The 15,663-nt window shown below is 40.4% G+C and overlaps 1 protein-coding gene across 1 annotated transcript in view; it reads right to left on the reverse strand.

Moving 5' to 3' along the window:
- LOC120063523 (EGF-like repeat and discoidin I-like domain-containing protein 3) overlaps positions 1-15,663 on the reverse strand; it is a 249,839-nt gene that overhangs the window by 102,403 nt on the left and 131,773 nt on the right. The window contains exon 5 of the mRNA XM_039013893.1: positions 9,508-9,621. Within this exon, the coding sequence (XP_038869821.1) occupies positions 9,508-9,621 (114 nt within the window). The remainder of the gene's footprint in view (positions 1-9,507; positions 9,622-15,663) is intronic.

Here is a 15,663-nt window from a genome sequence, read left to right on the forward strand (position 1 = left end):
CTGTGAGCCTGGAAAGCAAGGAGACCACTCTCACCACGTGACAACATCATCAACTCAGTGGGTTTTGTCCAACATGTCTCCGGACCTACTCACTGCCACAGTCATACTCTGGACCTAGTTTTGTCCCATGGAATAAATGTTGTGGATCTTAATGTTTTTCCTCATAATCCTGGACTATCGGACCACCATTTTATTATGTTTGCAATCGCAACAAATAATCTGCTCAGACCCCAACCAAGGATCATCAAAAGTCGTGCTATAAATTCTCAGACAACCCAAAGATTCCTTGATGCCCTTCCAGACTCCCTCTGCCTACCCAAGGACGTCAGAGGACAAAAATCAGTTAACCACCTAACTGAGGAACTCAATTTAACCTTGCGCAATACCCTAGATGCAGTCGCACCCCTAAAAACTAAAATCATTTGTCATAAGAAACTAGCTCCCTGGTATATAGAAAATACCCGAGCTCTGAAGCAAGCTTCCAGAAAATTGGAACGGAAATGGCGCCACACCAAACTGGAAGTCTTCCGACTGGCTTGGAAAGACAGTACCGTGCAGTATCGAAGAGCCCTCACTGCTGCTCGATCATCCTATTTTTAACTTAATTGAAGAAAATAAGAACAATCCAAATTGTATTTTTGATACTGTCGCAAAGCTAACTAAAAAGCAGCATTCCCCAAGAGAGGATGGCTTTCATTTCAGCAGTGATAAATTCATGAACTTCTTTGAGGAAAAGATCATGATCATTAGAAAGCAAATTACGGACTCCTCTTTAAATCTGCATATTCCTCCAAAGCTCAGTTGTCCTGAGTCTGCACAACTCTGCCAGGACCTAGGATCAAGGGAGACACTCAAGTGTTTTAGTACTATATCTCTTGACAGTTGACACAATGATGAAAATAATCATGGCCTCTAAACCATCAAGCTGCATACTGGACCCTATTCCAACTAAACTACTGAAAGAGCTGCTTCCTGTGCTTGGCCCTCCTATGTTGAACATAATAAATGGCTCTCTATCCACCGGATGTGTACCAAAATCACTAAAAGTGGCAGTAATAAAGCCTCCCTTGAAAAAGCCAAACCTTGACCCAGAAAATATAAAAAACTATCAACCTATATCGAATCTCCCATTCCTCTCAAACATTTTTGAAAAAGCTGTTGCACAGCAACTCACTGCCTCCTGAAGACAATGTATACAAAATGCTTCAGTCTGGTTTTAGACCCCATCATAGCACTGAGACTGCACTTGTGAAGGTAGTAAATTACCTTTTAACCTCTCTTGGGTAGGGGGCAGTATTTTCACCTCCGGATAAAAAGCGTACCCAAAGTAAACTGCCTCGTACTCAGGCCCTGAAGCTAGGATATGCATATAATATTGGATTTGAATAGAAAACACTCTAAAGTTTCCAAAACTTTTAAAATAATGTCTGTGAGTATAACATAACTGATATGGCAGGTGAAAACCTGAGAAAAATCCATCCAGGAAGTGGAATTATTTTCATGTGGCTGTTTTTCAACTCAATGCCTAGAGAATAGAGAATAGAGAATCCAATGGGTTAGGAACCAGATTGCAGTTCCTATGGCTTCCACTAGATGTCAACAGTCTTTAGACATGGTTTCAGGCATTTATTTTGAAAAACGACGAGTAAAAGCCATTTTGGTCAGAGGACAGAGGAAGTATGCAGACCTGATTTGGGCGATCTCACCGTTTGTTATTTTTCCTTTCTATTGAAAACGGTATTGTCCGGTTGAAATATTATTGATTATAAAGACAATAAACAACCTGAGGATTAATTATAAACATCGTTTGACATGTTTCAACAAACTTTACTGGTACTTTTAGTATGTATTCGTCTGCCTGTTGTGACCGCCTTGGAGCCATTGGATTACTGAACAAAACACGCCAACAAAACTGAGTTTTTGGGACATAAAGAGGGACTTTATCGAACAAAACAAACATTTACTGTGTAATTGGGAGTCTTGTGAGTGCAACCATATGAAGATCATCAAAGGTACGTGAATAATTTCTGACTTTAGTGACTCCTCTACTTGGCTGGTAAATGTTTGTATGCTATTGTAAGCGGGGCGCTGTCTTCAGATAATCGCATGGTATGCTTTTGCCGTAAAGCCTTTTTGAAATCTGACACAGCGGCTGGATTAACAAGAAGTTCATCTTTAAGCCGATGTATAACAATTGTATATTTTATGAATGCTTATTATGTGTATTTCTTTATTTTGAATTTGTCGCTCTGCAATTTCACCGGATATTGGCCAGACAAACCCTAGAGGTTTTAATGGCGTCAGACCAAGGCTCTCCATCTGTCCTCGTGCTCCTAGACCTTAGTGCTGCTTTTGATAGCATCGATCACCACATTCTTTTGGAGAGATTAGAAACCCAAATTGGTCTACACAGACAAGTTCTGGCCTGGTTTAGATCTTATCTGTCGGAAAGATATCAGTTTGTCTCTGTGGATGGTTTGTCCTCTGACAAATCAACTGTAAATGTCGGTGTTCCTCAAGGTTCCGTTTTAGGACCACTATTGTTTTCACTATATATTTAACCTCTTGGGGATGTCATTCGAAAACATAATGTTAACTTTCACTGCTATGCGGATGACACACAGCTGTACCTTTCGATGAAACATGGTGAAGCCCCAAATTTGCTCTCGCTGGAAGCCTGTGTGTCAGACATAAGGAAGTGGACGGCTGCTAAATTTCTACTTTTAAACTCGGACAAAGCAGAGATGCTTCTTCTAGGTCCCAAGAAACAAAGAGATCTTCTTTTGAATCTGACAATTAATCTTAAAGGTTGTACAGTCGTCTCAAATAAACTGTGAAGGACTTCGGCGTTACTCTGGACCCTGATCTCTCTTTTGACGAACATATCAAGACTGTTTCAAGGACAGCTTTTTTCCATCTACATAACATTGCAAAAATCTGACATTTTCTGTCCAGAAATGATGCAGAAAAATGTATCCATGCTTTTTTCACTTCTAGGTTAGACTACTGCAATGCCCTACTTTCTGGCTACTCGGATAAAGCACGAAATAAACTTCAATTAGTGCTAAATACGGCTGCTAGAATCCTGACTAGAACCACACATTTTATCATATTACTCCAGTGCTAGCCTCCATACACTGGCTTCCTGTTAAGGCAAGGGCTGTTTTCAAGGTTTTACTGCTAACCTACAAAGCATTACATGGGCTTACTCCTACCTATCTTTCCGATTTGGTCCTGTCGTACATACCTACACGTACGCTACGGTCACAAGACGCAGGCCTCCTAAATGTCCCTAGAATTTCTAAGCAAACAGCTGGAGGCAGGGCTTTCTCCTATAGAGCTCCATTTTATGGAATGGTCTGCCTACCCATGTGAGAGACGCAGACTCGGTCTCAACCTTTAAGTCTTTATTGAAGACTTATCTCTTCAGTAGGTCCTATGATTGAGTGTAGTCTAGACCAGGAGTGTGAAGGTGAACAGAAAGGCACTGGAGCAACGAACCGCCCTTGCTGTCTCTGCCTGGCTGGTTCCCCTTTCTCCACTGAGATTCTCTGCCTCTAACCCTATTAAAGGGGCTGAGTCACTGGCTTACTGGTGCTCCTCCATGTCGTCCCTAGGAGGGGTGCGTCACGTGAGTGGGTTGAGTCACTGACGTGGTCTTCCTGTCTTCCTGTCTTGCTGTCCCCAGTCCACCTGGCCGTTCTGCTGCTCCAGTTTCAACTGTTCAGCCTGCGGCTATGGAACCCTGACCTGTTCACCGGACGTGCTACCTGTCCCAGACCTGCTGTTTTCAACTCTCTAGAGACAGCAGGAGCGGTAGAGATACTCTCAATGATCGGCTATGAAAAGCCAACTGACATTTCCTGCTGAGGTGCTGACTTGTTGCACCCTCGACAACTACTGTGATTATTATTATTTGACCATGCTGGTCATCTATGAACATTTGAACATCTTGGCTATGTTCTGTTATAATCTCCACCAGGCACAGCCAGAAGAGGACTGGCCACCCCTCATAGCCTGGTTCCTCTCTAGGGAGTTTTTCCTAGCCACCGTGCTTCTACACCTGCATTGCTTGCTGTTTGGGGTTTTAGGCTGGGTTTCTGTACAGCACTCTGAGATATCAGCTGATGTAAGAAGGGCTATATAAAGAAATTGTATTTTATTTGTATTGCACTCATCCTCAAACATCTGAGAAGACAGTATATTATGTACAATATGATCATGTCTCTCTACCTGCTGTATATTAGTTGTACTTTGTTAAGAACTTCACCTGGCCTGCCAGAAGATCAATTCATTGTAAGAGCAGATATGAGTATAGTGGCAAGTGGGAGATGTCAGTCTCCCCAAAAGGCCTTTGTGCTTGCTTAAGTCTGGAATCTCAACCTACATCTTTGCTCTTGTCAGCTTTACCTGGTCCTCTGCTTCTACTAACAGAAATATATTGATGGAAAAAGGGTTATGTTTCAAAATAACCCAACTTTCTTTGGGGAGAATAAATATATTTGCTGTCTTATCAAACATTAGTATAAAAGTGATGGCTAAGCATTGCCATAGTACCATTGTGTTGACATATAATCCCAATTCCATTTGCAGGTTGGCAATGAATACTAATGTTTACCAAAGGCTGCCTTTCCGTGGTACTTGGCAGAAGCCATCTAAATCGTGTTATGCCAGACCAGAGAATATAATACAATTCTGTATTTTTCTTCATCCTTTCATTCCTCAATCAAAATACGGTTTGGGCGGAATCAAAGAAAAGTACATCACAGGATAAACTTATGACACCTACTGTATTTTCATGATGAGTTTTCACAAGGATTCTTTTCCGGAGCTGCGTTCCTGAATCAGAGTTCAATAATGTCAAAACAATATGCCTAGTTTTTTCTTCTTCTTGTCACTCTCTTTATTTTGTTGTTTCATCTTCACTACAAATAACTTGTTTTATAAGGCTTATTTCTTTCATTATTTAATTTTTCTGACTTTTCCTACTCTGATTTTCCCTCATGGTATGACTTAATATCGCACCTGGATTTTTTTTATTAGTCCTAATGTATAACTGATATGAGTTACATGCAATGTAATCACGAAAAATCTAATTTAAATGCCATTTCAATACCGGATATCAGAGTCCGTTTTGTGACCACAGATGCACAATCGAACTTATCTAATGTTTTGATTATAATAGGGCACTTTGTCATATCTGACATTAAATATTGTAAGGTATGCTGTGTGTTTGTCATGAAGCTACACTGAGAAAAATCAGTGCAACCATTAATCCAAACCATATCGTTCATTTGTGTGATATTTTCAAAGTACAACGGTAAATTGGTGTGACACACGATGGAAACTACACAATATATACACACAAGTATATGTTTACACCTATTTAAATGAGTGGATTCAGCTATTTCAGCCACACCCGTTGCTTACAGGTGTATAATATCGAGCACACATCCATGCAATCTCCATAGAGAAACATTGCCTGTTGAATGGCCTTACAGTAACGTTCAACGTGGCACCGTCGTAGGATGCCACTTTTCCGACAAGTCAGTTTGTCAAATTTCAACCATGCTAGAGCTGCCCCGGTTAACTGTAAGTGCTGTTATTGTGAAGTCGAAACGTCTAGGAGCAAAAACGGCTCAGCCGCGAAGTGGTTGGCCACAAAAGCTCACAGAACGGGACCACTGAGTGCTGAAGCTCAGCGCGTACAAATCGTCTGTCCTCGGTTCCAACACTTGCTACCAAGTTCCAAACTGCCTCTGGAAGCAACGTCAGTACAATAACTGTTCGTCGGAGCTTCATGAAAGGGGTTTCCATGGCCGAACAGCCGCACACAAGCCTAAGATCACCATGTGCAATGCCAAGCTTCAGCTGGAGTGGTGTGAAGCTCGCCGCCATTGGACATGGTGATCTTAGGCTTGTGTGCGGCTGTTCGGCCATGGACACCCATTTCCTGAAGCTCCGACGAACAGTTATTGTACTGACATTGCTTAGTTTAACAGCTGTAAACATAAATGCTAAACAGTTTGTTCGAAAAACTCTCTCACTAGCTATCTATTGCTCTCTTACCACACACACAATCACTCAATACATATGTAAAACACGCTTGTCAGGGATCTCTGGCAGCATCATGTACAATGAACCATGCCCTTATCATATAATGCCTGTCCAGAAAACAAGTTCAGTTTACCGCCCCACCCCACTCCCCAACTGTATTGCCAGGGAAGCCATTCTATAACACTGAAAAACACTGTAGCAACTAAGCCTTAGCAAATGCTCTAACACTTTATCAATCCTGTAGAAGCAACACTATAACAACGCTAACGCAACTCTGTGACAATGATCACCTTGTCGGGATGAAGGCGCATCTTTAATGAGCTGTCTGCCAGCCGTGCATTCGTCAGAGCAGAGCAGCTGTGGTTGGCAGCCCTAGGCCTCGGCCTGCTGCCCCCTGTGCATACATCAGCCCCTCCGACAGCACACATCACTAATGCCACCGTCGCTATCATGTGACAGCTGAATCCATCTCCCACAAGGCCAACCTACAGCAGCGACTAATTAGAGCCACACTGAAATTAACGTAACTGCAACAATACTCAGGAGAAGAAAGACTGGAGGAATGGGGAGAGAATAGCAAACACATTCTGATATGTGGATTCGTAAAAAGAAAAATTCCACACACACACAGAACTATGTTTTTCTCATTTCCTGTGAATACCCACTGACAAGATGCACACACACACAGAAACACACACACACACCTATGCATGCACACACACACCATAACAGTGGGCATTCACTAGCATGATTAAGTCCCTACTGAACTCTCACCAATCCTCATGGCAGTCCTTTAACTCACTTACACTCATTTTGCTTGAGATAAACCACCCCTGGCCCTATTGAATGACACACTCAAGACATCCCCCAAAATATTTATAGGCAGGAACAGTTGCTTGGTGATATAGCTATTAGCCTGAGGCTAGACAGACACAATCATGGTAGGGTGCTAACAGTGAGAGGAAACCAGACCCAATATCCAGAAATGTCCTAACTAACGAACAAGATTTCTTTTAGGCAACAAGCTCCAGGGTTTGGAAAAACAAGCCACTTTTGAAGATGAGAGAGACAGTGAGCAGTCCTCTCATTCTGTGCAGCCATGGAAATAAGCAAATAACCATCTAGAGTAGGCTACTTTCTCTCTCCTCCATACAGCTCTCAGACTAGCATTTAGTAGTCTTCGTCTGATTTCCAGTTTTCATCCAAATCAAAGACAGGGTTTGCACTCAATGAAAGCTGCCTTGGTCGGGTTGAAGGAATACATTGGCTGACACTCTGGTTGCCCCATGACATTGGTATGAGTAAATGTGTGCTATCAAATCTCAGACAAGTATCACTGTTCATTTCCAATAATTACTTTTCAACAGAGGAAGATCGCCTGATAGATTTAGAATAACAAGCCCTTGAGTTTTGCCACTGATTCATGGATTGGTATATTCACATGCATGATATGTATTTCAAACAGTTTGTTATGGATTTCCTTCACAATCACAGGAGGTTGGTGGCACCTTCATTGGGGAGAACGGGCTTGTGGCAATGGCTGGAGCGGAATTCGTGGAATGGTATCAAATACATGAAAAACATAGTTTCCATGTGTTTGATGCTATTCCATTTGCGCCGTTCCGGCCATTATTATGAGCCGTTCTCCCCTCAGCAGCCTCCTGTGTATCACAATGCCAGAATTGTTCAGGACTTGACATGGTATCAGATGGTAAAATCGAACTTTCCATGGATTGTTTATGAATGGATTGTTTTGGATTGTCCATGGATTGTTTTGTGTTTTATGAAACAGTTCACAGACATTGTTTGTTTGAGTTTTCTACTGCCAACCATCATTCAGATGAAATATCTATAGCAACATTTACATTTATTTCCCATTTCAATGGTTTGCAGTGCACAAAAACAATGTTCTACAACTCAAAAAGTATTGCTCCATAGAAAATGTTCAGACATTGAAAATGTCATGATTATAAGGTAAAAAAACAAACAACCTTCACACTTGGGACCTTTACAAAATACAAACATAAGGACATTATGATGATTTTCTGGAGCATATCTAGATTAAATTGTTTACAGACTGTAAATGCGGAGGCACTTTGTAGTGATATTTCCCTCTGTTGGAAAAGGACTCTGCTATCTGGCAGACTTCAATTTATCCCGCAAACAATTTTCTTCACATTAACAGCTGTGGTGAAGCACAGAAGCCAGGTTGAAAAACAGTTCAAGGCTCCCAACCCTTGCCCGATTAAAAAAGTAATTTTGTCTGCTCCTGAATCAGTGCGTAATCATTCAAAATTAAAAAAATACAGATCGGAAATCAGAACTGAGCTCTGAATGTGTCAAAGAGACCAAACATTGCTGGTGGAAATGGTATTCACTGTGGTGCCATATTTCCAATATTGATGCTTATCAAATAAGTGGGTAATCATCTCTGAACTCATAACTGTGGTTGCATAACTGTGTTCTGATAACTGACATGAAGCGGTTGCTATGAATAAGCAATGCTAAGGGGGATATGCCGGATAATTGTTAATGAGTGACTTCACTTATTTGACTCACCACAAAATAAGAGACGGGAAATTAAGGAAATGATTAGTCTTCTTCCAGGAAAGCATTAACTATGCTTCAGTATGACCTTTCTGGGAAAAAACTTTGTCATCAATTTTTTGGGGTGAGTGGTTTATCCATGTGTTGGTTGTGATGTCATGGCAAGATGTTTCAAACTAAAGCCCAAACGTTCCTCATAGCCACACATTGTGAAATGATGTAGTATATGATCATACTGTAAGATATAGATCCAATATGAGACAATAATAGAACATTGCACTCCACAGGTAAATTTATAGCACAAGAACCGATTATACATAAATGTGTGTGGACTTATCGTTTTCAACGACAACTTTAATACTAAACCACCGCAGCAGTACTTGACTGCATATTGTACATTCTCTGGCCACTTCTTTTCCTTATCTTTTACAGAATTTCTGCTAGACGGTGCCACAAGTTGCTCCAATGTCTGAGTTATAAAATATTCAGTTCAGCTCCCACCAGACTACTCAAAACTAGCACATCGCTGTAACTATAAGAGATTGTGCCTGTCCCTACACAGGGACTATGTCTGGTGATGTCTGGGTAAGGTTAAAAATATGTGTGCGTGTGTCCCTCGCAACATCTTCCTCATTGATTGTCTGCAATCATGTCGGAGCTTTTGGTCAAAGTCAGTCTCGTCTTGAACAACCCTGAATCCGTGACAACAATCTCCGCAGCACACAGACGAAGACGCTTGGGGATTTACATGCAGAAAGATGGATAGAGAGATGGAGATGGAACGATCCCATTACCTAAAGCCCTCACAAAGTTCTTGCCCTGTTTGCCAGCACTAGCTACCAACGTCATCAGTTGTACGCAGAAGAGCCAGGCAAGGGTGATCATGAAAGACACAGCACTTACTGTATTGGCAGTTCCTTCCCATGTACTCCCCAGGGCATTCGCAAGAGTAGTTGGCAACCAGATCTGTGCAGATGCCCCCATTTTTACAAGGTTCTTTCTCGCATTCGTTAACATCTGCAAGAGCCAAGAAAACAGAAAAGAGGCACATTAACTTCTTTGAAGCACACATGTTGGCAATTAGCAGGACATCATTCTCATTAGCATGCATTGGTGGGGAGTATGTATTGAATTTGCTCCATTTGTTAGTTGATTCTGTCTCCCACAAGATGCTTTCACAGAGACAGATGGGCTGGTTCCCTGAATCTAATAAATCAGATGGTTTCCTGGGATCGACCATTAATGCTACACACCAATTTAGGTTTGGGACTCTCAACAAACACATATAGCAGGCTACTAAACCAATCCTCGTGTAGAGATTAGCAATGCAATGTGAAGAAAGTAGGTTACAATAAGTGTTAAAGGAATGTAAGAAATGTATGCGTCTTCAACAGTGATAAAAGTCAGTCATCATGTTCTTTTGAGGCAGATCGAAATCAGCAAACTGTGTTTTCCTTTTGAAAATCAACATTGGTCCACAGTTTCGGTTTTCTATGTCTGGAATCTGTTACGGACGTTGTTTAGTGTATGGGGCCAAGTCCTGCTAAGGATAACATGTGTTCTGCTGAGAATAGGATGTGTTTTGTGATAGTACAGTATATCTCATAAAGGAACCTACTTTATGACATTCTGTCAGCCTCATGAACAGACGTATATGGTTGCATCTGATTTTGAGAAGAACCATAACTTGGCATGAATGAAATTTGGCAATATACCCATTATTCCCCCCTCTAGTAAAGTTTGTACTAAAACACTTAATCTCACTCTAAAGCATGCCCCTACTCTTCAGTGAATATACACACCGACTTCATGAATATGGAACATACTCTGCAAGCTTAAGAACTCAAATATGATTAAAATATAAGCCTGTCTAGATGCTTCGTCTTTCTGAGCTGTTGTCTTCAACATCTAAGTGCAGGATCTATCATATCCATAATCACACACATTACCTCAAATCAGCTGATGGCATTTGCCCAAGTCCACAGCACACAGCATACAATCAAAACTCCAAATGAGGGTTTTCTGTCTACTTCTGAATGTTAGCAGCGTGACTGTTGAAAGACGCAATACTGCGTTCTGAAAGTTGAGGAACGTCACAACCACATAGGTAAGCCCCATGTCCATTGTGGTATGTAACGTTTTCATGTGCTACCTTGACAATGTTCCAGACATCATATAGGCACACTTGCCATATATCCACCGTTATTTTTAAGGAGCACATTTAGACCTACAGAGTACCAAAGTAACCCACCACTCATATGATGTGTGTAATTACGGCGAGAACATCCCTGCTCGGATCAACTTTCTCAACCTGACGGTGGTAAGAAGTCAAGCAGTGATATAAATCAGGAAAAGTAATCCATAAGTGAGCAGAATCTGCAAGAACATGCATCCCGCTGGGAAACAAATGAAAATAACATTATATTTTGAGAAGCATATCATCATCTGGATCATACTGTATGTACAAAGTGAGAAAGACAAGGACTTTCACCGCTGCCTCTACGGAAAGAGACATTGGTATTGGCCTTGTGTAGGTAAGTAGGGGGTTGTGGAGTCTTCTAAGCTGCAGCCCAAATTAGGCTGATCAAATCACACCTCAGGGTTCACAACTCTTTGATAATACTTAAGAGGTGACATACTCCCCTCTTTAAACGTTGGGAGTGGGGGTGGGATGGAGAGACATGAAACAGACCTGACTGCACAGACTTCTAAGAGCTGAGCTGCCAGAGCTGAGACACACAGTAGAGTATGGGTCGATACACCTCAAATAAGCGCAAGAAAGAGGATATTGACACCAACCATCTCAGATTGTTCTAAAATCATTTCTTTAGACTAGCATTGCTGCGAAATTATTTTGTTGCAATATAATTTGATTTCTGAGGAATTAAGCTAATTGATTGCACCCACATTGGCCATTTGAATTGATAGGATTCATAAAATATTCAATAAATACAGTACCCAGCATCACATTTGGAACAAACCTTTTTCTACCAATGAGTAGGACATGAGGAATCACAAAATAAATTAAAAAGCCACCAATGGACCCCCCAGACCCCATGGCAACCACCACCAGTATACAGTATCAGTTTTGTATGTCTGACAAGTAGTATGGAGCTGGGGCTTGAAGTATTGTTTCTTCATACTATGTAATGTATTTCCAGCAAATTTGGTGATGTAATTTACCTTGTTCAGAGAAATTAGTCATTGAAGATTTTAGGTTCATGTCACATAATACATCCTGGTATAACCAGGTTCTGAACACTAGATTGGGCTGTTCCTCCTATTAGGTAGGAAAAGTGTAAAGATTTTTTCCCCCCTCAATGTTAAAGGTATAGTTCACCCAAATTACAAAATTACATATTGTTTTCTACACGTAGACTTTGGACAAGTTATGACAGCAATCCATGGCCACTGTTTCAAATGCTAACCTTTTAACATTTGTGGCACAAATCCAATGTAATGGAACCTATATTAGCATTTGTGCGGTTCATAAAGTAAAGAAATATTGATTAACTCAATGAAGTTACATAATATAAGTTGGACATGAAGTGCAAACATGCTAATATAGGTATCATTGACTTGCATTGAATTTGTACCAAAAATGCAAAAAAAGTTGGCATTTGAAACCGTAACCAGGTAAACAAAACCAAAGCATGTATTGGTATTCATAGACTGCTTATAGGTTAAGGAAACGAATTTGTAATTTTAAAATTTGGATGACTTATCCCTTTAATATGTAATATCAACCTAATAGCAGGAACAGCACCATCTAGTGGTCAGAACCTGGTAATGTCAATATGTATAATGTGACATGAACCGAACAAGTTAAAATTACTAATTTCTCTGAACAGGGGAACGCACCTTTGGCAGCGATTACAACTGTGAGTCTTCTTGTGTAAGTCTCATAAGAGCTTTGCATACCTGTATTGTGCAACACTTACCCATTATTTTTTGAAAATGATTCAAGCTCTGTCAAGGTGTTTTAAGTCAAAACTGTAACTTGGCTACTCAGGAACATTCACTATCTTCTTGGTAAGCAACTCCAGTGTAGATTTGGCTTTGTGTTGTAGGTTATTGTCCTGCTGAAAGGTGAATTTCTCTCCCAGTGTCAGGATTTTTGCCTGTGGTTAGCTCTAATCTGTTTCTTTTCATCCTGGAAAACTCCAGTTTTTGCCGATGTCAAGCGTACCCATACTATGATGCAGCCACTACCATGCTTGAAAATAAGGAGGCAGTTACTCAGTGATGGATTTGCCCCACTTTAGTGCCTTGTTGAAAACAGGGTGCATTGATTTGGAATATTTTCTTATTTTCACTCTGTCAATTAGATTAGTATTGTGGAGTAACTACAATGTTGTTGATCCATCCTCTGTTTTCTCTTGTAACAGCCATTAAATTATGTAACTGTTTAAAAAGTCACCATGGTGAAATCCCTGCGCAGCATTTTCCTTCCTCTCCAGCAACTGAGTTAGCCAGAATGTCTGTATCTTTGTAGTGACTGGGTGTATTGATACACCATCCAAAGTGTAACTAATAACTTCACCACGATCAAAGGGATATTTAATGTCTTTTTTTTTTAAATTACCAATCTAATAGGTGCCCTATTTTGTGAGGCATTGAAAACCTCCCTGGTCTTTGTGGTTGAATCTGTGTTTGAAATTCTCTGCTAGACTGCGGGACCTTACTGATACTTGTATGTGTGGGGTACAGAGATGATGTAGTCATTCAAAAATAATTTTAAGTAAGGGATAAACGCCTCCGTTCTGGAAATAATAGGCGACACAGAGGGACTAGGCGGAGATGAGTCCCTTTGCGGGGTTCATTTTTCTAAAGTAATGTACAGATAGGACGCGTTTATCCCGCTTATACCACAGTTGTCAAAGAAAACAATATGAAAGTATACGTTTACCTGTAGAAATACTTTTTTTGTTTGTTTATATTATATCATTATAAGACCATTCATACTTTCATATTTTGGATGCTAAAGACACGACCCAGTCGTTCATTCGATTAGTTTGATATTTATGGACGCGACCCAGTCGTTTGTTCTTTATGTTCCGTTGCCATGCTCGCTTGCTAGCTAGCTAGCTAGCCAGCCAGTTAGCTATGGCTAACACAGTCACAACCTCTTGCAGCCAGAATAACAGCAAAGTCGTTTTTTTCTATTGCCATTAATTTGGATATATCCATAACAATGAGCTGATAATTCCCGATTTCTCCTGGCATAGAAGTTTGCCTTCTCATCAGGACACTCGACACTGTTCATTACGAGGAGATCGCATTGCATATCAAGCTAGGCTAGAAGCTAGCTAAATAGTTTGTTGCTTGCAAACCTGCCAATATGACAACCAAAATCAGTTGCTGAAAACAGCTGGTCAAACTAGAAATGTGGGAGAATTTTGACATCATAACACCACTTACGTCATGACTGCAACAGTAGGGACCAGAGCAATTAATATACATCACTCACCACGTTAGGTCTTCAGATGCTCCAATAAAATATGTCAATGAAATCAATGATAGCTAGCTAACCTTTTTCCTCGTTGGACCTGCATTTACACTGTATCCAATTTCGGTTTGTGTAGTTGTAGGTTTAGCTTTCTGCAACTTTGTAGCAAGTACAGTCTGCATGTGTAGGCTCTTATTGCATCATGATTGCAAGGTGTCCCATTATCTGGTTTTAATGTCCATATTAGGTTACCCTTCTAGCTAGTCAGAAACGAGTATTCCACAATGCTGTGGTATAAACACTATTATTGCATACGGAGTGAGTTCATGCATATTATTATGTGAATTGTTAAGCAAATCCTTACTCCTGAACTTATTTAGGCTCGCCATAGCAAAATGGTTGAATACTTAATTCCACTGTGCATTATGGGACATTGTGTGTAGGCCAGTGACCAAAAATCTAAATCTGCAATATGCAACTTTTTGGGCGGCCGAACAAATTCACATAGAAATGAAGTTATAGATATGTCATTCTCATTGAAAGCATGTCTAAGAAGTGGTAGATCTGTTCTACATGCGCTATTTGTATGCTTCCCGTTCTTACATTTTATTTTTGCATCCTTTAGGTTTTGTCCTTTAGGTTTTGTACACCCGCTTCAAACAGCTGAAAATACAATATTTTTGGTTATTGAAAAGACATTTCATAGCAGTATAAACAGTACTATAATTCTCTACACTATATATTACTTGTTTTGTCACAAACTGAATTAGGTGAACTATTAGAATTTTAGCAACCAGGAAATTGAGTTGCAATTTCTGCATATCGCACCTTTAAATTCAGGCTGTAACACAAGAACATGTGGAAAAAGTCAAGGGGTGTGAATTCTTTTTGAAGGAACTGTTGCTAATCATTGGTGTCAATTGGAGACGCTGGCAAAGTGACGCAAGTGTGATAAGATTAGTTTGAAAGGAATCCAAAGAAACCCTGTAACGCTGGCGACGTCAAATAGCACATTTGTTGTTTACCTCCATCTCGTTGGAGACCTTGGCTGTAACTGTGATATGTGGTGTCACCAGAAGACAATCACAAGTAATTATCCTTTGAATGCAAAAGGCAGTATGATTGAAATGAAAACACCCGGTTAGAGGCTCAGTACCCACTGACAAAAACATTATTAGCGCCCAAATGAACAAACAAGCACTTGTCGAAGGGACGCCATCCTGATAGCGAGAGGCTGTCGCAATCAAGGGAGATTATGTTTTAATTAATTCAACCTAGAGGGGCCGAACGATCTCGTTAAGAACTATTAACCTGACAAACAATGACTAGTGTCTGCATTATTGACAACCACAACAGCCAATCATCATTAAGCTATTCAAGCTTTTGAAAAAAATTGCTTTTCAAGATCATTATCCTGCATTATTTCATATTGCGTGACAAAACAGAATGAATGATCAAAGAAGGGTCTACTCATACCAAAGTGAGTCTAATGCATATTGCAAACATAAATCAGTGATTCCATTCAGAGCTGAACATACAGCAAAGTATCTAATTGGCTGACTGGGACACTCGGGTATTTAATATGGTTGTCACCTGCCTGTGTCCAGATG

Source organism: Salvelinus namaycush, chromosome 18, assembly GCF_016432855.1.
Source record: "Salvelinus namaycush isolate Seneca chromosome 18, SaNama_1.0, whole genome shotgun sequence".
In the NCBI taxonomy this organism is placed as follows: Eukaryota; Metazoa; Chordata; class Actinopteri; order Salmoniformes; family Salmonidae; genus Salvelinus; species Salvelinus namaycush.